At 45.1% G+C, this 27893-nt stretch overlaps 1 protein-coding gene across 1 annotated transcript; it reads left to right on the forward strand.

Moving 5' to 3' along the window:
- Positions 1–197: 197 nt before the first annotated feature.
- LOC309558152 (uncharacterized protein) lies at positions 198–25548 on the forward strand. The gene is made up of 12 exons (XM_082261155.1): positions 198–417; positions 2147–2258; positions 2555–2648; positions 4792–4846; positions 5018–5158; positions 6812–6972; positions 11160–11258; positions 14050–14195; positions 14364–14535; positions 19141–19253; positions 22084–22168; positions 24776–25548. The coding sequence occupies exons 1-12, from the start codon at positions 300–302 to the stop codon at positions 24830–24832; spliced, it is 1353 nt and encodes a 450-aa protein (XP_082117281.1). The 5' UTR covers positions 198–299; the 3' UTR covers positions 24833–25548.
- The last annotated feature ends 2345 nt before the right edge of the window (positions 25549–27893 follow it).

Raw genomic sequence — 27893 nt, forward strand, 5'->3', positions numbered from 1 at the left:
TTTAAACGAACAATATTCACTGTGCCCTCAACCAATATGGCGTCTACGCCCTCAACCAAAATTAACTGTGCCCTCAACCAATATGGCGTCTTCGCTATTTCCAGGTTTTACGGAAGTGCTATCCATGTACAGTACGCAAACTCTCTGTGACCCTGACACGTTTCAGGTTAGGACACGTGGCATGCTGGGAAACGTAGTTCTCCTGAGCGCTTGAGTGGCTGTGATCTGCTGTTGTAGCGGAGCGCGGAGAACTACAATTCCCAGCGGGAAGCGCCGCGCCTCCAACATTACCGGGGAAGATGTCGGGGAAAGTGAAGGTTCGAGCGGCTGCTAATGCCGAGTCTATGGCAGGAGCCGTGTCCGTGAATGAGAAAATCCTCAGAGACTGCCACAACCTTTACACTGAGCCTGACAATGGTGAGACCCCCCCCATCCCCCACCCATCTATATACAATGTACACCCTGACAATGGTGACCCCCCCCCCCATCTATATACAATGTACACCCTGACAATGGTGACCCCCCCATCTATATACAATGTACACCCTGACAATGGTGACCCCCCCCCCATCTATATACAATGTACAGCCTGACAATGGTGACCCCCCCATCTATATACAATGTACACCCTGACAATGGTGACCCCCCCCCATCTATATACAATGTACAGCCTGACAATGGTGACCCCCCCATCTATATACAATGTACACCCTGACAATGGTGACCCCCCATCTATATACAATGTACAGCCAGACAATGGTGACCCCCTATCTATATACAATGTACAGCCTGACAATGGTGACCCCCCCATCTATATACAATGTACAGCCTGACAATGGTGACCCCCCCATCTATATACAATGTACAGCCTGACAATGGTGACCCCCCCCCATCTATATACAATGTACAGCCTGACAATGGTGACCCCCCCATCTATATGCAATGTACAGCCTGACAATGGTGACCCCCCCATCTATATACAATGTACACCCTGACAATGGTGACCCCCCCCCATCTATATACAATGTACAGCCTGACAATGGTGACCCCCCCCCCATCTATATACAATGTACAGCCTGACAATGGTGACCCCCCCCATCTATATACAATGTACACCCTGACAATGGTGACCCCCCCCCCCATCTATATACAATGTACAGCCTGACAATGGTGACCCCCCCCATCTATATACAATGTACAGCCTGACAATGGTGACCCCCCCCCCCATCTATATACAATGTACAGCCTGACAATGGTGACCCCCCCATCTATATACAATGTACAGCCTGACAATGGTGACCCCCCCATCTATATACAATGTACAGCCTGACAATGGTGACCCCCCCCCATCTATATACAATGTACAGCCTGACAATGGTGACCCCCCTATCTATATACAATGTACAGCCTGACAATGGTGACCCCCCCATCTATATACAATGTACAGCCAGACAATGGTGACCCCCCCCCCCCATCTATATACAATGTACACCCTGACAATGGTGAGACCCCCCCCCCCATCTATATGCAATGTACAGCCTGACAATGGTGAGACCCCCCCCCCCATCTATATACAATGTACAGCCTGACAATGGTGAGACCCCCCCCATCTATATACAATGTACAGCCTGACAATGGTGCCCCCCCCCCCATCTATATACAATGTACAGCCTGACAATGGTGACCCCCCATCTATATACAATGTACAGCCAGACAATGGTGACCCCCCCCCCCCCATCTATATACAATGTACAGCCTGACAATGGTGACCCCCCCCCCCCATCTATATACAATGTACAGCCTGACAATGGTGACCCCCCCCCCCATCTATATACAATGGTGACCCCCCCCCCCATCTATATACAATGGTGACCCCCCCCCCATCTATATACAATGGTGACCCCCCATCTATATACAATGTACAGCCTAACAATGGTGACCCCCCCATCTTTATACAGTGGTGACCCCCATCTATATACAATGGTGCCCCCCATCTATATACAATGGTGACCCTCATCTATATACAATGGTGACCCCCCCATCTATATACAATGTACAGCCTAACAATGGTGACCCCCCCATCTTTATACAGTGGTGACCCCCCCCCCATCTATATACAATGGTGACCCCCCATCTTTCTCTGCAGGTCTGATCTCTCTGGCCACCCACCTGGGTGTCACTTTCCTCCCTCCCCGGAAGAAGATCACGGTGATGTTGATGGGAAATCACTCTGCCGGGAAGAGCAGCTTCATTAATTGGTGAGATCCGGGGATTCTGGGACATGTAGTCCTCCTGGGGGGGGATGAGGCACAGTGACGTCCTCTAGTGGTTGGATCATTAGTGTGTCAGTAAAGAGTAGGGGGAGGGGCCATGACAATCATTTGATACACCGAGCTTTATCACACTCCATGTCATCCAATTCACGTCTGCAGTCTGATGGATTCATCTTTTGTGCTGTGATAACCCTCCACAGGGGGGCGCCATCACCCACCTGGGAAATGTCTGGTTCTTGGTGAGCACATTTAATGCTGATCTGTGTCCATCCTTTGTTCAGGTACATCGAGGAGCATATCCAGAGGACGGGAGTCGCCATCGAGACGCAGGGATTCACCTTCATCACCAGCGGCCGCAAGAGAGAGACGCTGACTGTAAGTGATTGGAGGGATGGGACGTTGTGACCTCATTACAGGACGATGATTGGATGAAACGTATGTAGAGAATACATCCAGTGCTGTGATCTCTGTCACCTTTTACTGTACGACTCCAGAGCAGATGGGGGGTGATTTATAAATCTGACCGTTCTTCACCCCACCCCCACCTCCTGTCCATCTTCCCCACTCTCCCGCCTATAGGTATGGCTCCTCCCCGCCTATAGGTATGGCTCCTCCCCGCCTATAGGTATGGCTCCTCCCCGCCTATAGGTATGGCTCCTCCCCGCCTATAGGTATGGCTCCTCCCCCACCCTGTTATTGGTTTACAGTGCAGGGACTCCCATTGCAAGCCTTGTTTCAGCTGCCATATGGCTGCTTAGTATTGAGATGAATGTCGGGTATTTAAAGGGAACCAAGCCAACCGGTTGACTGTCATGCAGACCTCACAAGAAACTGAATGACCTTTCTTTCCCCGATCCGCTCAGCCCCAGGAGTGGCAGGAAAGGTACGAGTTTCTGGAGCCATAGACCTCATGTGATTGGCCCAGTGCTGTCACATGCTTCTGCATACTTGGCTCTGTATGGGCAAAGCACACGTTTACTTTCTATTCTCAATCTGAAACAATTCAGGAAATTAAAGGGACCATTTACATTTTTTGGGGGGAAGAGAAGAGGTATATGTATGTTGCTCGCTCCTTCCTCTGCCAATCTGCTCACTCATTCCCTCCCTTCTAGCCTTTCCCCCTTACTCACTCCCTCCCTCCTCTGAAAGGCACTCAGTCGCTCGCTCCTTCCTCAACCCCCCTAGCTTTAGTTGGAAAGTATGTGGCCCTATCGCTCACTCCTTCCTCTGCCGACCCTCTCGCTTGTTCCCTGCCAAACCTCTTATCTTTGGGGGGTGGGGGAGATATGTGGCCCTCTGGCTGGCTTCCTCGTTTGCTGGCCCTCTGGGTCGCTTCCTCGTTTGCTGGCCCTCTCTTGCCCACTTCCTCGTTTGCTGGCATCTCTCGTCGGCTTCCTCGTTTGCTGGCACCTCTCGCTGGCTTCCCCATTTGCTGGCACCTCTCGTCGGCTTCCTCGCTTGCTGGCACCTCTCGCTGGCTTCCTCGCTTGCTGGCACCTCTCGCTGGCTTCCTCGCTTGCTGGCACCTCTCGCTGGCTTCCTCGTTTGCTGGCACCTCTCGCTGGCTTCCTCGTTTGCTGGCACCTCTCGCTGGCTTCCTCGTTTGCTGGCACCTCTCGCTGGCTTCCTCGCTTGCTGGCACCTCTCGCTGGCTTCCTCGCTTGCTGGCACCTCTTGTGGCTTCCTCGCTTGCTGGCACCTCTCGTGGCTTCCTCGCTTGCTGGCACCTCTCGGTGGCTTCCTCGCTTGCTGGCACCTCTCGGTGGCTTCCTCGCTTGCTGGCACCTCTCGCTGGCTTCCTAGTTTGCTGGCACCTCTCGCTGGCTTCCTAGTTTGCTGGCACCTCTCGCTGGCTTCCTCGTTTGCTGGCCCTCTCCCTCGCTTCCTCGATTGCTGGCACCTCTCGTCGGCTTCCTCGTTTGCTGGCCCTCTCGCTGGCTTCCTCGTTTGCTGGCCCTCTCGCTGGCTTCCTCATTTGCTGGCACCTCTCGCTCGCTTCCTCGTTTGCTGGCACCTCTCGCTCGCTTCCTCGTTTGCTGGCACCTCTCGCTCGCTTCCTCGTTTGCTGGCATCTCTCGCTGGCTTCCTCCTTTGCTGACCTGCTCAGTCCCTTTTCTGCCAGCACTCTCTCCCTTCTATGTTGGAACTTTGCTGTATAAGAATTTAATCTGAGTGTGGCCCCAGCTGTTCTCTGGTTGATAGAGCCGTGCTTCCCTAATTTTGCAGGTCAGTTTTAAATGACATGTCATAAGGACCCCCTTCCCTGGGGATAAACATTTTTTCAATGGTTCCTGTAACAATATTTGCCAGAGTTCTTTAATCTGTTCTCCAGAATGAAGTAGGCGTGGCCCTCAGAAGGAAGTAGGCGTGGCCCTCAGAAGACATAACGTGGCCCTGTGAAAAATAATTCCACCTAATTCAGTGCATTGCTTCAATTGAATTGGACAGGCTTTTTTTGCAAGTTGTATATCTCATTTATTTTGTCTCAGCTTGTTTTCTATGTCTTCTATTTGCACAGGGAGATGCCACCCTTCATCTGTATCCTCACTTCAAACCTTTGCAGTCTTTCCAAGGTGAGTGACCTTCCTTCATTTAATGCCAGCTATAATTAATGTGCTCTGTAATGCCAGCTATAATGTGCTCTGTAATGCCAGCTATAATGTGCTCTGTGCTGACAGGGACTTGCTGAGCAGGTTTGTCTTCTCCGTCCACCTTTTTAATATTTTGGCTTCTTTCCCCTGCAGGCGTTTCTGAATACCTCTGCACAGAGATCTCCACGTCACGCCAGAAGAAGTTCAACCTCGTCACCTTTGTGGACACTCCAGGGCTGGTAGATGGAGACATGAAGTACCCCTTTGATGTGAACAACGCCCTCCTGTGGTTAGGTCAGTGAATAGTGAAGAAACATTACACGGTGCCAATCAAGTGTATAGCTGGGCAAAAAAAAAAAAAAAAAAGACCTCCTGTACATCTCTATAATGGATGAACAAGTATCTTTTTCTTCTGTCAGTAATACGGCATTCTAACTTCCTGTAGAGAGCTGACAGTGTTGCCTCTGCTGCACTGAAATTCCAAGTACTGTTGTCAGCCCTGCTTGGATTCTGCCCCGCTGAACTACTAAACACCTCCCCTCTTCTCTTTCTTATCAAATAAAGGCATGTTTCGTAGTCTGGCATGGGAGAATTCAGACTGGGCTGACAGCAGCACTTGGGATTTCAGAGGCAACGTTATCGGCTCAAACAGGAAGTTGGCTCATTAGATTTTTGGCCTATTCTGACACTTTTTGTTTACAAGTAAAAATCTCGTGTTTTTTTTTTTTGCTAGAAAATTAGTAAATTCTGCGCAAAGGTTTGTCAACCCCATTTTTTTTGGGGGGGGGGGGGGAGGAAACACTTTAATGAATGGAGAGAAAAAAAAAAAACACAATATATATATATATATATATATATATATATATATATATATATATATATATATATATATATAGATGATGTGCCAAGTAAATAGATATCTAACATGTCAAGCTTAAAAATTGCGCTTGCTCGTGGAATGGCGCCAAACTACGGCACTTAAATCTCCATAGACAACGCTTAAAAATGTTTACAGGTTACCTGTTTAGAGTTACAGAGGAGGTCTGGTGCTAGAATTATTGCTCTCGCTCTGATGTTTGCGGCGATACCTCACATGTGTGGTGCAATCACCATTTACATATGTGAATGTGACCTACATATGTGTGCAAGCACGGGGAAGGAGGCTAGTGATCGACCGATATCGTTTTTTTTTTTTTTAATGCCAATACTGATATTTTGGTCATCGGATATCGGTATCGGACGATTTTTTTCGGACATGTAAAAAAATAAAAATTTTTTTACAAATTTTTTTCCCAAAGGTACTCCTTTTGGAGGGATCTGGGGGTCTAAAAGACCCCAAACCCCTCCTCGGCACTGAAAAGCATTCAAAACGCCAAGTTTGGCTGTTTTGAATGCTGTCAGTGTTTTGAATTTGGTGCCGAGCACCCGGAAGTGATGTCATGACATCACTTCTGGGTTTTTTACATGGAGACCCAATCAGAGCTGAAAGCAGCTTTGATCGGGTCTTCTCTTCGGCGGCGTGGGGATGTAGGATGCTCGGGTCTCCCTGTGGGACGGGAGACCCCGGCAAGCCACGGGAGGCGGGAGACGTCTCCTCCTAACTCCTTGGAATTACAACCTAGCGGCTTCTCAGCCGCATCGGTTGTCATTACAAGTCAGCCGACCGTCGGCTATGGACACCGGTACCGGGGTGATGCCTCTAGCTGCAGGCATCTCTCTGGTACAGCACTTTCCCTAAATATCGGCAATATCGGTAACCTCAGGGGCCGATTCCAATATATCAGGGAAAGTGCATATCGGCCCTCAATATATCGGCGTTGCCAATAATCGGTCAATCCCTAACGGAAGCGCCTTGAAAAAAAAAAATATTTGCATACGCTCGGCTTGAAGGGGTTAATGCACCTATAGAAACTAAAAAGAAAATGACTTTGTGTGTCTGTCCCCCAGGTGAGCTGTGTGACCTGGTGCTGGTTTTCTTTGACCCTATGGGTCAGGCGCTGTGTAAACGCACCCTGGACATTGTGGAGAAGATCAACGAAAAACACGGCGATAAACTGCGCTTCTACCTGAGCAAAGCGGATGAGGCCGGAGGAGAGAGCGACCGACAGGTATCGGAGGAACCTCCTACAAACCGTTATCATTGTGTTATAGATGTTTTCAAAGCTGCTTGTGTATCATGTAAACAATATTATTCAGAATGCAAAAAAATCCATCAAAGGAAAGATTGTTTCTTTCTATGGGCAGCATGTGTGTAAACTTTTTTTTTTTTGTTTTTCTGCATGAGAAAAAAAAAAGAGCATGTCATGTGATGGTTGGCATTTTTTAGAAGGAAACCTGTAATTGCAGGTTCTGGGGTAGACGCCTGGATGTTGTATACACCTTATTGGTGATGCCTGGGCAGTGTTTGGTTTAGGTGACATTAAATGTAGGTTTACCCACTTCCATACCACGCAGATTTCAGCGTTCCTCTCCTACGTGTAACAATCATAATTTCTCTGCTAGAAAATTACTCAGAACCCCCAAACATTATATATGTATATATTTTTGGGTAGAGACCCTAAGGGAATAAAATGGTGGTCATTGCAATCTTTTATGTCACTGTATTTGCGCAGCAGTTTTTGCAAATGCAATTTTTGGGAGGGAAAAAAAAAAAAAAAACACTTAACCACTTAAGCCCCGGAAGATTTTACCCCCATTCAGACCAGGGGGTATTTTGCGATTCGGTACTGCGTGACTTTAACGGACAATTGCGCGGTCGTGCGACGCTGTACCTAAACAAATTTGGCGTCCTTTTTTTCCCACAAACAGAGCTTTCTTTTGGTGGTATTTGATCACCTGTGCGATTTTTTTTGATCATGCGCTATAAACAAAAAAAGAGCGTCAATTTTGCAAAAATAACAATATTTTTCACATTTTTTTTATATGAAATTCCCCCCAAAAAAAATGTAAAAATCAAAATTTTTTAACATTTTCGGCCAATTTGTTTTATGCTACATATGTTTGGTAAAAAAAAAATCGCAAAAAGCGTATTTTGATTCGTTTGCGCAAAAGTTATCGCGTTTACTAACAAAGGGAAAGATTTTTGTTGTTTTTTTTTTTTTAACGCGTAATGGCGGCGATCTGCGATTTTTTTTTTTTTTTTTTTTTTTTTTTTTTTTCGGTACTGCGACATTGCGGCGGACAGATCGGACCCTTGACTGACATTTTTGACACTTTTGGGGTTACCAGTGACATTTCTACAGTAATCAGTGCTATATATATGCACTGTTACTGTAAAAATACACTGGTAGTGAAGGGGTTAACTTTATTTGGGAGGGAGGGGCTGTGTGTGTCCCTAGGGGCGTGCTTTCTACTGTGATTGGCTGTGGCTTCAGCTGTAAGGACACTGATCAACGGATCTACATAGTAGATCCATGTGATCAATGTCTTTGCAGCGAGGAGAATGACAGGCAGCTTGTTTACACAAGCTGCCTGACATTCTCCCTCTCCCCCGCCGATCGCCGAGTGGCCGGCGGACATCGGGTCCGCTGGTCACACGCGCGGGGGGGTCCGTGACCACGCGGGAGCGCGCCTCCGGGGGCGCGCGCTCGCTCGCTCCCTAGACCCTCACAAGCAAGCAACGTAGCCCTACGTTAGTTTGCCTGTGAGGGGCTGACCGCCGACGTAGATAGTCGTGCGGCGGTCGGCAAGTGGTTAATGAATTAACCACTTGCCAACCGCCGCAAGTATATATACTGCGGCGGTCAGCCCCTCACAGGCAAAGTGACATACCGGTACGTCACTAGCCTGTGAGGCTCTGGGGAGCGAGCGCACGCCGCCGGAGGCGCGGTCACGGACCCCCCCCCCCCCCCGCGCGTGTGAGCGGCGGACCTGATGTCCGCCGCTCACTCACGATCTCCGTGACAGCGGGAGAAAGGCAGGTGGCTAGTGTAAACAAGCCGCCTGTCATTCTCCCCTATGTAGAAACAGTGATCATACGGTTCTGCTATGTAGGACCGTTGATCACTGTTCTTACACCTCAAGCCACAGCCAATCACAGTTAGAATCACGCCCCTAGGGACACACACCATCCCTCCATCTCAAAAAAAGTAACCCCTTCACTGCCAGTGTAATTTTACAGTAACAGTGCATATTTATAGCACTGATTACTGTAGAAATGTCACTGGTAACCCCAAAAGTGTCAAAAATGTCAGTCAAGGGTCCGATCTGTCCGCCACAATGTCGCAGTACCGCAAAAAAAATTGCAGATCGCCGCCATTACGCGTTAAAAAAAAAAAACAACAAAAATGACAATCTTTCCCTTTGTTAGTAAACGCGATAACTTTTGCGCAAACCAATCAAAATACCCTTTTTTGCGTTTTTTTTTTTTTTTTTTTTACCAAACATATGTAGCATAAAACAAATTGGCCAAAAATGTTAAAAAATTTTGATTTTTACATTTTTTTTTTTTTTTGGGGAATTTCATATAAAAAATTTGAAAAATATTGTTATTTTTGCAAAATTGACGCTCTTTTGTTTATAGCGCATGATCAAAAAATCGCACAGGTGATCAAATACCACCAAAAGAAAGCTCTATTTGTGGGGAAAAAAAAGGACGTCAAATTCATTTAGGTACAGCGTCGCACGACCGCGCAATTGTCCGTAAAAGTCACGCAGTGCCGAATCGCAAAATACCCCCTGGTCAGGAAGGGGGTAAAATCTTCCGGGGCTTAAGTGGTTAAAAAAAAAAGTAAATTTAGCCCAATTTTTGTTTTAGTGTGACAGATGTTACACCGATTTAAATAGATGCCTAACATGTCATGCTTTAAAATTCCGCACACTCGTGGAATAGCGCCAAACTTTGGTACTTCAAAATCTCCATAGGCGACGCTTGAAACATTTTTTACGGATTACCAGTTTAGAGTTAGAGGGGGTCTAGTGCTAGAATTATTGCTGTCACTGTAACGTTTGCAGCGATACCTCGTGTGTGTTGTGTGGACGTTGTTTATATTTGCGGACGCCACCTTTTGTATGCTATCGCTTCTGCGTGCAAGCATGAGGGGAAGGAGGCACTTTCATTTATTTTTATTTTTTCACTTTCCCTCTCACGTTTTTTTTTTTTTTTTATCACTTTCATTCCTATTACAAGGAATGTACACATCCCATGTAAAGGATTAGGGCAGGACAGGTCCTCTTTATGGGGAGATCTGGGGTCTATAAGTGCCTGGCCTCCCAGGGTCATAGAGATGATCAGGGAGCATCTGGTCCTCAGTCAACTCTATGGTAAACAGCCGCCAGCGGATTCCTTTTCTGGCTTGCTGATCGCATAGGCTTTAAGATATATTAAAGCCCCCAAATACCTAAATCTACATTTAGGTGCCCACCCCACTGCCTGAGTGTAATGGTCACTTCCCATTGACTGGGATGTCTTATCCTAAGTCCGCTTTAAAAGATGGCACCAGCGTGATGACCTCACAAGGAGGGGCAGTAACAAGACTGATCAGCAGTGGGCTTAAACAGCAGTGCTGGGTTGCCAATTTTCCACTCTCAGTAGATATGTTGGCAATGGTCACATAGCGGCGGGCAGACTCGAGAGTAAAGAAAAATGCTTTGAAACAGTTGCTTTTTTTTTTTTTTTTGGTGGTTGCAGAGTAGGTGGACACAAGAAAAGCTGAATATACTTCTTTGCAAGAAAGTGAGTATTGGCATTACTGGCACAGGAACACATAGCAATAAATACCAGCGTGGATGGCATGCTTATACTATCGAAATGAGAGCAGTAGAAGGGGAGGATCCGTGGAGTGGACGGAGCTGACAGGCAGGGAGGGGAGAAGGACAGAGGAGGAAACCAGAGAGCTGCGCATGACGGAGGCACCTAAACTGACCATGGTGTCGGGGCTCAGCAGCCATGATAAACCGTGGTCAGTTTACAGAGGGGAGGTATAGCCAGGCAGGATCGTATTTTAGGCGATACGGGGGGGGGCAAATTACACAGCACAAGCATTGTGCTGTATACCATGCTTTAAGAGAACAGGATCCAATTTTCTTTTTTAGGTTAACAAACTCTTTAACTTGGTCCTGTAACCCAGTGGTCCTCAACCCTGGCCTACAGGGCCCACTAACAGGCCAGGTTTGCAAGATAAATGAAATACATCCCAGGTGATATAATTTGCTGCTCAATGATTGCAGTACTCTAGTCTGCATCTACCCAAGGTAATACTTGAAATCTGGCCTGTTAGTGGGCCCTGAGGACCGGAGTTGAGGAACACTGCTGTAACCCACAGATACACTTTGTTTTTATTACTTTGCCTTCCAGAGGGTGCTGATGCAGATTGTACAGGAGCTGTGCAAGAGACCAGGGCTGAACAAATGTGGCTTCGACATGCCAACGATTTACGTCCCCAACCCCAACAAGGTGAGGAGCTGCTGCATGACGATGTGCCACTTAAGTGCCGGCCAGCTTCATTGGCACTGATCCTAATTCTGCTATTATGTGTACATAACCTTTTTTTTTCCACAAGCAAAAAAGTTACAGAATTCTGGAAATGTATTTGCACTGCAGGTGACAATAGATTGATTTTCAGTGTCAGGAGAACATCTCACCAATGACAGACATGGAGTATGGCCAGTCTGGAGGATTGTCTGGCACAGCAGGAAACCTGACTTTTCTACTATGCAGTTAAGTAACGCAAAGGGCCCGTTCACGCTTGAGAGTTGCGCCAACGGGTGGTAGAACATGCACGTTTCTGCGATTTACCTGCTCTTGTGTGGTGCCATTTATTGTGAATGGCACCCCAGTGCACTCTGCAGTAGTTTTGTTGCACACTGCATAGCTAAAACAGGGTTATGTGTGTCTTTTCATCCATTGTGGTGCGATGACAGCCTATTCATAACAAATAGACTGTTCTAATTTAATGCAGCAGAATGCTGTAGTGTGAATGGGCCCTTGCAGGTCTTGTCCCTCCCTATGCCAGTATTTACACAGTGACAGAAGTAGAGCTCATCTCTCTGCCACTTTTGCCTCCTATAGTATATAGTATATGGTAAATGCGCATTGCTGGGTAAAGTGAGATACTTGTGCCTGAACTGCCGCTGCACAGACCGTTCAACTATATAGAGTAGCTAAAGGTCCACCAACACAGCACATCAGCGCTTAAAATTTCTGAGAGTCTTTATTTAAATCCATTAGGACATGAAAGTTGGAATCCAATACAAAGCAAGGTTGACGTGTTTCAGCCCCTTCCTGGGCCTTAGTCTTAACTTAGTCATTCCGACTAAGGCCCAGGAAGGGGCTGAAACTCATCCACCTGGCTTTGTATTGCAATCCCTTTTTATGTTTTAATGGATTAAAATAAAGATTCTATGAAATTTTAAGCACTTATGTGCTATGTTGCCGGACCTTTATCCGGGGTCAGGCACAAGTATCTCACTTTTATCCAGCAAAGTGTATTTACCATTTGGACAGTAGCATCATATTTGGTTAGTTTTAAGTTTGAGGTCTCCTCCTACCTGCATGCTGCTTAACACATCTGCATTGCAGCACAGCTGATTGGCTCTTGTGCTGCTTCTCTCAATCCTAGTCTGCCTTGCAGGAACTTGAGTAGGTTAATACCAAGTCAAATTCAAATACTTGCACTGTTCGCATTACAATAAAATTTATTTAAACTTTAAAATCAAACCTAGAATTACATACGGGGAGCCCACCCTACCAGCTGAGAGAAAAGAAAATGCAGGGAGCACTGGTCTGGTCACATGTCGTGTGAGGGGAACTGATGACTGAGCCAAAGCACCCTGCAAATAGATAATTCAATGTGTCTTCTACAGGTTAGTTGGTTTAGGTGTTAGGAGGGAGGTGGGGGCAATTTTAAGATTAGTTAGTGATAGCCTGGAGTTTCACCATAAAGCAAAATTCCAGTCAAATTCTATCTAAGCCAAAACCTACTCCCACCCCCATTCCAAGACTATTATGTCTACCCTGTAAAAGAAAAGATGTCTAATAAATACCTATTCTGAAGCTGCTCCAGTCATCCCCATTGTTGACTGTCCCCCTCTACACTGAAGTCAGCGCTGGGACCCGATCATATGACTGGACTGGAGCAGCTTCAGAATAGGTAAGTATAGACATCTCTTCTTTTGCAGGATAGAATAGTCTTATTCTCTCTCCTCGCCAGGCACACAAATCAATTATTTTCTTTTTAGTTTCTATAGATGCATTTTTTAACCCCTTCACACCGAGCGTATGCAAATATGCCGCCCCCACTGGACTGGGCTTTTTTTTTTTTTCATGGGGCTGCATATTTACATATCCTCCTTTGTACTGGGAGCGGGCCGGGCCGCAAGGTCTCAGCAGGAGCCCCGAGCTCCGTACAGATTCCAGGTCACCCAATCGCTGTGATAGACTCTGTCATAATAAATACCTATTCTGAAGCTGCTCCAGTCATTCCCATTGTTGGCTGTCCCCCTCTACGCTGAAGCCAGTGCTGGGACCCGACTGGAGCAGCTTTAGAATAAGTTAGTATAGACATCTCTTCTTCTGCAGGATAGATAGAATGTGGAAGTCCAGTCAAATTTTAACTAAATTTACTCCCAACCCCTTCTATGTGTTTTATCTAATTGTTGCTATAATGCACTAGTCTTCACGTCTCCATTCTGTTTATAATGTGGAGGGCCTGGAACACAGCTGCTTGGGATGCTGGAACACACTGGAGGGCCTGGAACACAGCTGCTTGGGATGCTGGAACACACTGGAGGGCCTGGAACACAGCTGCTTGGGATGCTGGAACACACTGGAGGGCCTGGAACACACCTGCTTGGGATGCTGGAACACACCTGCTTGGGATGCTTGAACACACTGGAGGACCTGGAACACAGCTGCTTGGGATGCTGGAACACACTGATCACTGTCTCTCAAATGTAGAAATACTGATATAAAAAAAAAACAGCAGTGGCTCTCAATATTATCAGATTCAAAGGAACTGGATGTTTATTTTGATGTTACTGGAAGCGGAGAGAGATCATATTTGCACAGCATCCCTTCTTTGGCTTCCCCCACCAGCATCCACACAGCTAGATTCTGAGGGTTCAATGCTGGAATATATTGCTAGAGGCCACCATGGTCACATGTAATGCTAAATGAAAGTGTTATGGAATACTGATGGTATGGTCACTGAGGCTCCTGTCTTAATAAGACATTCCTGTCTCTCCAGCCGAGTCGCTGTATTAATCAGATTGAAGATGTGTGTAAAACCATAGAGAAGACCATCACTCAAACAGTCCAGACTACACTGAACATGCTCGGCAGGGACTGCCAGAAACTGACGGAGAGCATTGAGAACGCCCTGCAGGAAGATGAGTAAGTATATGGCTAAGGGTGTCCTTTACTATGTGTTTTGAATATTGGATCATAGAGCCATGTCCCATAATCCTTTGCAGGGCAATGTGTACAGTGATGAGCCATTGTCACTCCAATTTTCTGTTCTGAGTTTCTTGTGTTGGTTACGATTGTGCTTCTCATTTACAGCGAGACGGTCTGGAGGAACCGGCGCTCTCGGGTTCGGGGATGTCTTTTTGGCCTCTCTGGTTTTCTTCTCCCCCTTTTCCTATTTGCTTCTGCCCTATTTGGATCCATCCCACCGTCTGTCTGGGCCGGTCTGTTGGGAACCACAGGAGCTGAGACTCTGGAACAATACCTGGTAAGAAAGGGAATGTGGGGTGGGGGAGTTATTTAAGTGAAGACCTGTCATGACCATACCCTTTGTATGACCATTTAGGTGTTCTATGGCAGTGTTTCTCAACTCCGGTCCTCAGTGATTGCAGTATTCTAGTCTGTATCTCCCCAAGCAAATACCTAAACTCTGGCCTGTTAATGTGCCCTGAGGACCGGAGTTGAGAAACACTGCGCTATTGAAGACATGAAATATTAGGGCTTTGCATCTGTAAAATTACACAATTACTGGAAGATATTTAATTTTGCCAAGGTTATTCATTTTCTTGCTGTGCACACCTTTTTTATATGCGTAGTGTAGAGTGTACGTCCACTCCTCCCTCCCCCATTCCTAAACACTTACCTGACACTCCTGTCACTACCCCAGCGCTGTCTAGGCTCAGCACTGCTCCCCCTCACTTCTGCTTTCACAGGAGACACTGAGGGTAGCGGAGCCATAGGAGGGAGCGAGGGCGTGGCCTACCGGTGCTGGGTGGCAGACTATTGCATTAGGGTGTGCACCCCAAAGCTCAAAACACACACCTTTCTCTGCAGCCTCATCTACACTGGACAGTGAATGCATAGGAAATGCTCTGTGCTGAGCGGGTGCTAAGGAGGCATGCATGCACTACCAAGCTGGGCTGTGTGTGTTTGTTTAAAGACACACACACACATAGGTGTGCACAGGGTGTGTTCTAGGTGTGCCTGGGCACACCCTAATCACTACGCTTCAGGATGGAGAGTAGGGGAAGGGTCTAGTAAATTATGTAATTTACTGGCTGTGATCGTACTCACCGTCACTGGGAGCGAAAGACAGATGCTTAATGGTTTGGATTGCTTCAGGTGGGACAGTAATATTTGTCAGCCATGTATCTCGAGAAATATGTGAGGACTATTCCTGTTTGATTCTGAACATGTTCATTGAAAGAGCTAATCACATTGGCTTCTGTTCCATGTCCTTCAATGTCAGAGACAGGCTCTCCCTATTTGTGGGAAAAGAAATAGCCGCACATCCAGGGATTCCAGTAGGTTTCAAATACCTTTATTTCCAAAAAGTTGCAAGTGATGACACCAAAGACACCAGCAGCATGAAGTCTCGTAGACGCGTCTCACACATACATCTCCTGCTTAATCATTACTTTGATAATTTGGTAATGATTAAGCACGAGATGTATGTGTGAGACGCGTCTACGAGACTTTATGATGGTGTCTTTGGTGTCATCACTTGCAACTTTTTGGAAATAAAGGTATTTGAAACCTATTGGAATCCCTGGATGTGCGGCTATTTCTTTTTCTACAGGTGTTCCCACGGGGTGGGCCAGGGCCGGCACTCTATTGGATGTCCTATCTCCTGGCAATCACCGCACGCTATGCACCTGGAGCGGTGTCTTTCCTTTCTTCAGTATCCTATTGTCTGTGTATTGAGGTGTGATGTGTATTCTGTTAAGCCTGTCTGTCCCATTGTTAAATGTTAATGAACTCACATATTGTTTCTGTCCAGATGGCTAGATAATTAATTCAGGTTAATTCTATTTCTGTATAAAATTTCATCTGCATATGATAATGTAATCAGGCAACCCCTGACCTGATGGGGTAATTTGATCAGGAGGGGGATGTGCTTATGTGTGTATAAATTGAGTGTGAAACTGTTCAATAAAGGTGAAGGTTCTAACACTTGTATAAGCCAAGTTGTCGGCTAGCTTTGTATGGGGGCAGCTGGAAAATCTGATATTGATGTTCACGACTGGGAAGAAGCCGTATACTGACAGAAGTCCACAAGTACAGTGTGGGTTGGGGTTCTGTTACACTGGCACTTTCCTTTTATAAATGAACACTGTGAATGCACTGTGTTCATTCATGATTGAAGCATAGTAAACTGTGTTTCCTATGTTTCAGTTTGTCAATGAACAGGATACCGCTCAGCACAGAGCACTTCCCGTTCATTCACTGTCCAGTGCAGATGAGGCTGCAGAGAAAGGCATGTGTGTTTGAGCTTTGGGGTGCACATTCTAATGCAATAGTCTGCGCACACCTATGCACACCCAGCACTGGTAAGCCACGCCCTCACTCCCTCCTGTGGCTCCTCTTTCCTCAGTGTCTCCTGTGAAAGCAGGAAGTGAGGGGGAGCAGTGCTGAGTCTAGACAGCTCTGGGGCGGTGACAGGAGTGTCAGGTACGTTTTTAGGAATGGGGCAGCGTTGAACAAGTAGTGGGGAATTTTTTTTTTACCTAAATGCAGGAAATGTGTTAAGGTAAAACATACTTTTGACTTTAGAGCCACTTTCTGCACAGTGAGACAACACTGTCATCGTGCAAACCAATAAAAACCACACTAAATAAATCAAGAATACAATATTATGTACAAATTACTATACAGGTCCCTCTCAAAAAAATTAGCATATTGTGATAAAGTTCATTATTTTCTGTAATGTACTGATAAACATTAGACTTTCATATATTTTAGATTCATTACACACAACTGAAGTAGTGCAAGCCTTTTATTGTTTTAATATTGATGATTTTGGCATACAGCTCATGAAAAACCAAAATTCCTATCTCAAAAAATTAGCATATTTCATCCGACCAATAAAAAAAAAAAAGTGTTTTTAATACAAAAAAAGTCAACTTTCAAAAAATTATGTTCAGTTATGCACTCAATACTTGGTCGGGAATCCTTTTGCAGAAATGACTGCTTCAATGCGGCGCGGCATGGAGGCAATCAGCCTGTGGCACTGCTGAGGTGTTATGGAGGCCCAGGATGCTTCGATAGCGGCCTTGAGCTCATCCAGAGCGTTGGGTCTTGCGTCTCTCAACTTTCTCTTCACAACATCCCACAGATTCTCTATGGGGTTCAGGTCAGGAGAGTTGGCAGGCCAATTGAGCACAGTAATACCATGGTCAGTAAACCATTTACCAGTGGTTTTGGCACTGTGAGCAGGTGCCAGGTCGTGCTGAAAAATGAAATCTTCATCTCCATAAAGCTTTTCAGCAGATGGAAGCATGAAGTGCTCCAAAATCTCCTGATAGCTAGCTGCATTGACCCTGCCCTTGATAAAACACAGTGGACCAACACCAGCAGCTGACATGGCACCCCAGACCATCACTGACTGTGGGTACTTGACACTGGACTTCAGGCATTTTGGCATTTCCCTCTCCCCAGTCTTCCTCCAGACTCTGGCACCTTGATTTCTGAATGACATGCAAAATTTGCTTTCATCCGAAAAAAGTACTTTGGACCACTGAGCAACAGTCCAGTGCTGCTTCTCTATAGCCCAGGTCAGGCGCTTCTGCCGCTGTTTCTGGTTCAAAAGTGGCTTGACCTGGGGAATGCGGCACCTGGTAGCCCATTTCCTGCACACGCCTGTACACGGTGGCTCTAGATGTTTCTACTCCAGACTCAGTCCACTGCTTCCTCAGGTCCCCCAAGGTCTGGAATCGGTCCTTCTCCACAATCTTCCTCAGGGTCCGGTCACCTCTTCTCGTTGTGCAGCGTTTTCTGCCACACTTTTTCCTTCCCACAGACTTCGCACTGAGGTGCCTTGATACAGCACTCTGGGAACAGCCTATTCATTCAGAAATTTCTTTCTGTGTCTTACCCTCTTGCTTGAGGGTGTCAATGATGGCCTTCTGGACAGCAGTCAGGTCGGCAGTCTTACCCATGATTGCGGTTTTGAGTAATGAACCAGGCTGGGAGTTTTTAAAAGCCTCAGGAATCTTTTGCAGGTGTTTAGAGTTAATTAGTTGATTCAGATGATTAGGTTAATAGCTCGTTTAGAGAACCTTTTCATGATATGCTAATTTTTTTAGATAGGAATTTTGGGTTTTCATGAGCTGTATGCCAAAATCATCAATATTAAAACAATAACAGGCTTGCACTACTTCATTGTGTGTAATGAATCTAAAATATACGAAAGTCTAATGTTTATCAGTACATTACAGAAAATAATGAACTTCATCACAATATGCTAATTTTTTGAGAGGGACCTGTATAAGCGCAAGTGAAGTTCTTAGATTTGTGCAAAACCTTTCACATTGCAGTCCAGTCTCCAAATAATTTATTCCCAGGAGTAGAACAATAAGGAGAAATGTCCAAACACAGGACCTCAGCAGTGTGGATCAATGTACAGCAGATGCAGGCGTTTCCTTCCTTCAGACAGAAATCTGTTGCACCATCACAGATATAATCCCAATGGAAACACTCACCACGTGTGGATGACCGGTTGCTATTAAATGTTGGACTGGCCTCCTTGCTCTGCAGGCTTTGGCATATGTTCCCTCAATATAGAGTATATCCAAAGTAGTAAGAGGGGGGGATCAAAGTGCGATCATGGTGGAACACCATTCATAAAAAGTGTAGGTGTAACTGTGATGTAAAATCTAACAAACGCATTGCTTTGCCCAGCACCAAAGACTAAATAATATTACAAGAAGCGCACACCACTAGCTCAGAGACCTGTATGTGCCCCCCTCCTCCATGCACGTTGATGTCACCCTGCATTGGGTTCTGATTGCTGTTGATCCTCCTGCTGATCTCTTTATCTGCACATTATGTCCTGTGTATATTTCATGGGTCTCTGTCCTCTTCTTTTTTGCAGTCTCCCTTCGAAACCCTCTGGGCCCTGGTGCCGGAAGACTATGTCCTTTATACTTTCCTGACTCTTGCACTGCTGGCCTTTCTGTTTCTGCTGTTGGCCCAGAGATGCTTCAGGTAAGCTGATCTTAGCTGTCAGTCTTGTTTTTGTAGAGGGCTGCTCTGCGGGCTCTTAAGCTGACCTCAGCTGCATCAAAATTTGGCTGGTTCAGCAGGGACTGGCCGAATTTCCATCCATCTATGGCCATTCCTGTTTGTGAGAAGTCGATCATTAGAAGGGCTTGTTGGTAAATTTTTGTAGATCAGTGTATTCTGAGTCCCCACTGTCAGAATACAATAACGAATCGGAAGGATTCCTCTATCCACCTCACTTGTGTGGATGAGAAAACTTGTTTTAAAGCAGCCCGCTGCTTATCCCGGGGGGGGGGGGGGGGACTCACCCATGTGACTCCAGCTTTCTTTTTTTTCTTGCATATATTTGCTTAACGGGTCACCTGGTACAAGGGTTCAGCTAATGTAAATGTATTGTAAAGCATATATATATATATATATATATATATATAATACAATATATGTGCATGTATATATAATGTGTGTATGTATGTATGTGTGTGTGTGTGTGTGTGTGTGTGTGTGTGTATATATATATATATATATATATATATATATATATATATATATATATATATATATATACATACATACATACATACATACATACATACATACATACATACATACATACATACATACATACATACACAGTACAGACCAAAAGTTTGGACACACCTTCTCATTCAAAGAGTTTTCTTTATTTTCATGACTATGAAAATTGTAGATTCACACTGAAGGCTTAAAAACTATGACATGTGGAATTATATACATAACAAAAAAGTGTGAAACAACTGAAAGTAGCCACCTTTTGCTTTGATTACTGCTTTGCACACTCTTGGCATTCTCTTGATGAGCTTCAAGAAGTAGTCACCTGAAATGGTCTTCCAACAGTCTTGAAGGAGTTCCCAGAGATGCTTAGCACTTGTTGGCCCTTTTGCCTTCACTCTGCGGTCCAGCTCACCTCAAACCATCTGGATTGGGTTGAGGTCCGGTGACTGTGGAGGCCAGGTCATCTGGCGCAGCGCCCCATCACTCTCCTTCTTGGTCAAATAGCCCTTACACAGCCTGGAGGTGTGTTTGGGGTCATTGTCCTGTTGAAAAATAAATGATGGTCCAACTAAACGCAAACCGGATGGAATAGCATGCCGCTGCAAGATGCTGTGGTAGCCATGCTGGTTCAGTATGCCTTCAATTTTGAATAAATCCCCAACAGTGTCACCAGCAAAAGCACCCCCACACCATCACACCTCCTCCTCCATGCTTCACGGTGGGAACCAGGCATGTAGAGTCCATCCGTTCACCTTTTCTGCTTCGCACAAAGACACAGTGGTTGGAACCAAAGATCTCAAATTTGGACTCATCAGACCAAAGCACAGATTTCCACTGGTCTAATGTCCATTCCTTGTGTTCTTTAGCCCAAACAAGTCTCTTCTGCCACTCGTTTTCCTGTACTTAGCTGCTTTTTTCTTGCTATAATACAAATTCTAACCAGGGCCATCTTTATTCTTGATTGGACCCTGGGCAAAAAATTTCTTGGGCCCTCTTGAATCCACTTATTAACTATTTGGGGGCTCAAGGGGCAGCTGCTTTGGGCCCCACAACAATGACTAGACCCGGGGCAGCTGCCCCTTTTGTCCTGTGTTAAAGACAGCCTTGATTCTAACAGTCTATTCAGTAGGACTATCAGCTGTGTATCCACCTGACTTCTGCACAACACAACTGATGGTCCCAACCCCATTTATAAGGCAAGAAATCACACTTATTAAACCTGACAGGTCACACCTGTGAAGTGAAAACCATTTCAGGTGACTTCCTCTTGAAGTGTGACTCTACAATTTTCATAGTCATGAAAATAAAGAAAACTCTTTGAATGAGAAGGTGTGTCCAAACTTTTGATCTGTATTGTGTGTATGTATGTATGTATGTATATATATATATATATATATATATATGTATGTGTGTGTGTGTGCGCACACACACACATACTGGTCTGGGTCATTGGTTCATTAATTAGTAGAGCAATGGTGAGGACCGCCCCAGAGCATGCAATGTCACAAACTATTGGCCATGGCAGCTACCAGGTTCTCCTTTTTTATATTGACACATGGAACACTAAAATACTTAAGAGCACATTGTACTATATGATATACTCGATGACCCTATGTACTAGGGAATAATAAACTGCTCACCTCAATCTCTGCACCAGAGGAGCTTGCAATCTTATTCCCCACCACAGTTACATACTATTATACATTTATATAGCTCTGACACATACCGTGGTTCTGTACAGAGAACACTGAGCCATTCACATCAGTCTCTGCACCAAAGGGACTTACACGCCAACGTCCCCACTACAGTCACACACTATTATAGATTTATATAGCTCTGACATATACTGCAGTGCTGTACTGAGAACACTGAGCCAGTCACATCAGTCTCTGTACCAGAGGAGCTTACACTTTAATGTCCGCATCACTGTCACATGCTACTACTATTATTATTATTATACATGTACTATATATAGCTCTGACATATTCCTTGATGCTGTACAGAGAACACTGAGCTATTCCCATCAGTCTCTGCACCAGAGGAACTTACACACTAATGTCCCCTCCATAATCACACCCTATTATATATTTATATAGCTCTAAAATTTTGCAGTGCTGTACAAAGAACACTGAGCCAAACACTTCAAGATCACCAAAGGAGCTTACATTCATTTGTTTTTTATTCCGATCGGGGCCAGACCCAGAGAGACTTGTATTCCTATGTCCCCTCCACAGGGTCATTTTCATAATTTTTTTTTTTTTTCTTTTCTATTAAACCTTCTTAGGACACGTCCAACTCTAAACAAGAAACAGCGACGATTCCTACAAGACCGCCATGTGTATATCAGCGAAGTGGTTGTTGAGAAAAAGGTGAGGCATCTTCCGAATGTTGTCTTTCTAATTCCTAAGCAGGTTCTGCAGTTTCATTTCAAAGTGTGCCTGCCATAGGACGGGGAAAATAATACTCCAACTAGAATAGAAAACTGAATTGTTCATTTTGTGAGATGTTTTCTGTAGATCCTGCCAATCATCCCAGTCTTGTAATGTTACAGAGCTCTTGGTGGAAGGATTGTATAGACAGACTGAGACACTAACTGCATCGTACACATTGTTTAAAGTAGAACTATAGGCAAAACTTTTTTTTCCCATTTTGGATAGAGCAAGGAAGGGTTATAACCCCTGTCTGATTATTTTTTTTCCGCTATCTGTGTCCCATTGCAGGAATTTACTTTCACTTCCTGTCCCATAGCCAAACAGGAAGTGAGAGGAAATCCATTAGGAACCCCCAGGTCACTATTACTGGTGTCCCCATTGCAAGATTTCCCCTCTCTCTTACTTTTCTGGGGACAACCCGAGATGTGGGATTTTCTTTTCACTTGAGAACTGTAAACTGGAAAAATAGAGGGTGAATCCCCTTTATGGGGGCACAGACACCAAAAAAAACTGAAGCGTTCTAATCCATCTCTACTCTATCCAAAACTGCTTGTTTGGGTATGCTGTGACTTGTAGTTCAATGACATGAGTTTCACCGGATTGTAAGCAAATGGCAAGACTTTCTTCTTTTTTTTTTTTTTTTTTTTTTTTTACCTGGTTCAAGATAAATGTATTATGCCGTTTCCAAACACAAGTTCAGAATTTTCATTGGAATGAAATATTGATAGGTTGCGTTGGAAAAATGTTTAATAACAAGTATCCCAATAAGTAATTACTTAAATCAGTCTCATTAAAGTGTATCTAAATCAATTTAGGTTTTGTTTTAGACAAAGGGAGAGCTGACTCTCTAAGGTTTTTGTTGCTGTCCCCAATGGAGAGACTCGCCCTCTGTTTTTCTGGATGACCGTTTTCACTGGAGGCTTTACATTTTTTTTATTATTTATTTTAATAAACTTTATTTTTACACTGTCCCTATTTATTTTTATTTTTTTGGATCTCTTTTGTTGCTATCACAAGAAATGTAATGGCAATAATGCATGATGGGCCCTCTCTTTGGAGACATCTGGGGTCTAGAAGACCCCAGATCTCTCCTCTACCCTTGAAAGCATCGGACCCAAAAAAAAAAAATTGATCTTGTGCTTTCCAGGAAAAAAATCGCTTTGTTTACATTTTCTTTAACTGGAAGTGACCTGATGCTGTCACTTCCAGTCTCCTAGAGCAGGGGCCTCCAAACTTTCTAAAGAAAGGCCCAGTTTATTGGGGGGCCAGACTGTGCCTGGTTGAAGAAAACGAAGCTTGATCTTTGGTATTAGGAGGAGGAATAGTTAGTGTCTGTGAGAGGAATATAGTGCCCAATTTTTGTTGTCAGTCCAAGGATATGCCCCATCGTTGGTGTCAGTGGAAGGAATTATGCCCCATTGTTGGTGTCAGTGGAAGGGATTATGCCCCATCGTTGGTATCAGTGGAAGGGATTATGCCCCATCGTTGGTGTCAGTGAAAGGGATTATGCCCCATCGTTGGTGTCAGTGAAAGGGATTATGCCCCATCGTTGGTGTCAGTGGAAGGGATTATGCCCCATCGTTGGTGTCAGTGAAAGGGATTATGCCCCATCGTTGGTGTCAGTGGAAGGAATTATGCCCCCATCGTTGGTGTCAGTGGAAGGGATTATGCCCCATCGTTGGTATCAGTGGAAGGGATTATGCCCCATCGTTGGTATCAGTGGAAGGGATTATGCCCCATCTTTGGTATCAGTGGAAGGGATTATGCCCCATCGTTGGTATCAGTGGAAGGGATTATGCCCCATTGTTGTCAGTGGAAGTAATAGTGCCCTATTGTTGGCATTGGTGGCAGGAATTATACCCAGTGTTGGTATTTGTGGTAGGAATATTGCCTCAAGAGCTGGATAAAGGCAAGCAAATGGCCACGGTTTGGAGACTACTGTCCTAGATCATAGAGATGATCGGAGACCTTCCACTCCCCAGTCAGCTCTATGACCAGCCAGCGGAACCACTGACTTCAGTGCTGGGCTCCCCGATCACATGGGAGAGCCCAAAGAGACACGGATGAGAGGAGAGGGACGACCCCTCCCACCGCCTGTAAAAGTGATCCAGCGGCTAATCGGCCACTAGGATGGCTTTTGCATAGTAGAGCATTGCCGGCTCTGTGGTTTTAGCTAACAGCTGCAGCCATAACACCGGTATAACTGCTTAAACACAATCACAAACATGTAACACGATCGTGCATTAAGTGGATAGAGAGGAAATTTTCCAATAGGGATACCTGTGTAAGAGGGGATTTCCCTCGATTTGGAGAGTTTTACTCTCACTTCTGTTGTATCTTAAGACAGGAAGTGAAAGAAAGTCTCCCCAATGAGACCTAATCTTTCCCCACTCTTATCAGTAACTTAGAATGTTTTACTTACTGCACTGTATACTGTAAATGAAGAGAATTGAACAACGGACAGTTGCAGCAATACTCTGCAGTCATGTTATGCAATGTCTGGGCTTCCTCTCTTACAACTTTTTATTCTTTCACTTTTTTCAGAAAAAACTGTATGAAGAGTATCTGAAGCAAAGTGTGGGTGAACATGACATGAGCTGATTTCTGGAGAAGCCTGAGATAAACCCCCAACCTACCAATCATTCATCAGCCACCAATAACCTTTTCCCTATCACAGGGGCCATCTGAGATTTACACCCATCAACACTACGGCCACTCCTTCTCTTCCCTCCGATGTCCTTGTCCCCACTTTCCATACGCCCCAACACTAGTTCAGGCTGGTAAGGGCCTGTTCACACCGGATGCATGCGTTTTAGTGGTTGCATTTTTGTAGTATTAAATCTGTGATGTGAAGGACCCCTTTCAGTTTATATGAATGGGAAAACATAGGTCAGCATACCTAAAATGCAGCATGTGGGGTTGGTTTTGACGTCGGACCCCAGACATGCAATGGTCTGAACTGGCTGTATAGAAAAACAAGACTTTCTCGTGTCTTGCAGCATTTTTCTGCTCCGTTAAAAAGCACTAAGGCACAGTGGCATCTGCTGAGAACAAGGCTTGAGGGATCTACTCTACTTTTCACTAGCAATTAACTACTGATATTTTTATAAGCTAGAGTCTTGTGACGTGGCAAATCTCAACACACCTTGTTTAGTTTGTTCATAGACCAGACTGTATTCTGGTGCAGGAGTCTGTCACCCAACTCCTGGATAAGGTACTAGTTTCAGGGCAGAATGGTCCTCTTTAACATCTTGCACAGTAAGATGTCTGACCTGGAATTAGCACTGGTTGTGGGAGTTGAATATTTGCATTAGTGCTCGGAAAGGAGCTGGACGGACCTGTGCTAACCAGTTTATTTTTAATCCATGAACCTAAATCCCAAATGGCTGATATAAAATGTATATGTGACTTCTGTTAACTGAACCTCTTTATGTGGGAAAAGCCTGACAAGGTTCAAACCATCCCCACAGACCAGGGTTCCTCCAAAGCTTGCTAGGGGTTCCCTGATCTGTGGCTGATTGACCTCCCATTTGAAGGTGCCTGCATAGTTCAGTGGTCAGCATCACTTAGCAGTCAGTGGCATAACACCATTGATATTTTTTTTAGCTATCTGTAAGACTAACCACCACTGTAGGGGAAAGGTTTCCTTAACATTGACCACCAATGTAAGGGGGTCATTCTTCCCACTGACCACCAATGTAAGGGGGGTCATTCTTCCCACTGACCATCAATGTAAGGGGGGTCATTCTTCCCACTGACCACCAATGTAAAGGGGTCATTCTTCCCACTGACCACCAATGTAAAGGGGTCATTCTTCCCACTGACCACCAATGTAAAGGGGTCATTCTTCCCACTGACCACCAATGTAAGGGGGTCATTCTTCCCAGTGACCATCAATGTAAGGGGCATTCTTCCTGCTGACCGCTAATGTAAGGGGCATTCTTCCCGCTGACCGTCAATTTAAGGGGCATTCTTCCCACTGACTGCCAATGTAAGGGACATTTATTCCCACTGACCGCCAATGTAAGGGGCATTCTTCCCACTGACCACCAAAGTAAGGGGCATACTTCCCACTGACCACCAATGTAAGGAACATTCTTCCCACTGACCACCAATGTAAGGGGGTCATTCTTCCCACTGACCGCCAATGTAAGGGACATTCTTCCCACTGACTGCCAATGTAAGGGACATTCTTCCCACTAAAGGCCAATATAAGGGACATTTCTTCCCACTGACCGCTAATGTAAGGGTCATTCTTCCCACTGACCGTCAATGTAAGGGTCATTCTTCCCACTGACCGTCAATGTAAGGGTCATTCTTCCCACTGACCGTCAATGTAAGGGTCATTCTTCCGACTGACCGTCAATGTAAGGGTCATTCTTCCCACTGACCGTCAATGTAAGGGTCATTCTTCCCACTGACCGCCAATGTAAGGAACATTTTTTTTCCCACTGACCGCTAATGTAAGGGTCATTCTTCCCACTGACCGTCAATGTAAGGGGCATTCTTCTCACTGACCCCCTATGAACTGGTTTTAGCTGGGGTTTCCCAAGACCTAAAAAATGTTTCAATGGTTCCTTCATGGTAAAAAAAAGGTTGAGAAATGCTGCCATAGACTGTCACAGACTTTGGTGCTATCCTAATAAGAAGGCATTCATTGTGAACAAAGCACTCCGTTCTGTAGCTACTTTGTAAGGTACATCTCATACTGCACCGTGTATATTTTTTCATAAATTATATTTTCCTATGGTTTGATTACTACATATAGTAGCATTGACCTGTGTGGGGTTTACATTTTATTCTGTTGTTCAATGCCAGCAACAAGCGTCTTAATGACCATTTTATTTATAAGTCATGTATACATCTGAGCAATCCAGAGACAAGATGCCCCCACTGCAGTGCCTTTACTTTTATTGTTACAAGACTAGAATCACTGTGAATGTTTCCCCTCCTCTTCCTATAACTGCCAGTATTGTGTGTTGGGTCAGTAGGGGGCAGTCTTGTTTACACTCCATCTCTATCCTGAAATGTACCTGTCTAATGTATATCACAGTGGACTTTTTGTAGGTTGGCGCAATTGTTGACCTGTCGTTCAAGAAGGAACTGGTGCTACATCACCTTTTGCCACAATCACTGGTTCCTCCTGGGGCGACAGGCTGCGTAGTTTGCAAAATTGGCCTATATCTTATCAAGGCTGCCACTTTAAATGACAGGTTCTCTTTTAAAAGCACCGTTATGAAAAAGTGAGCCTAGTAATGTTATCATGTTCATATAGAGCTTTTGTACAAGACAATAAATAACTTATTTTCCGTTGTGGCTCGTTGGTGTATTTAATCGTGTAGTTCATGGTCTGGTGATGCAGAAGATGTTAAAACTTCAAGGTTGTATAAGCCAAACTATGAATGTTTCTAATTTGCTCCCTTCTAGTCTGTTAATCTCTTACTGATGCTTCCTAATGGATCTTTAAGGGATTCTGAACAATGGAGGCAGAGCTCCTGATCATGTGACCACTGTAATGTCAGAAGTAACATGATCTTTAGCCACTCCCACCAGTTCCCAATTGTCAACAATGATTGGGGGCTGTCCGTGTGGCTTTATCAGTGTGCTCTGAGCATGCTCTCGACACACAGCGGTGCACCATTGACGCATATGTGCAGCAGCA

Source organism: Pelophylax lessonae (assembly GCF_965119305.1).
Source record: "Pelophylax lessonae genome assembly, chromosome: 6".
Classification (NCBI taxonomy): Eukaryota; Metazoa; Chordata; class Amphibia; order Anura; family Ranidae; genus Pelophylax; species Pelophylax lessonae.

Excerpts from the sequence above, each read along its gene's own strand:
- LOC309558152 (XM_082261155.1), top strand. The coding sequence starts at position 300 with ATGTCGGGGAAAGTGAAGGTTCGAGCGGCTGCTAATGCCGAGTCTATG. Across the intron at positions 6,973-11,159 it reads GAGGAGAGAGCGACCGACAG|AGGGTGCTGATGCAGATTGT; the intron begins GTATCGGAGGAA and ends TTTGCCTTCCAG. Across the intron at positions 19,254-22,083 it reads TTGGCCCAGAGATGCTTCAG|GACACGTCCAACTCTAAACA; the intron begins GTAAGCTGATCT and ends AAACCTTCTTAG.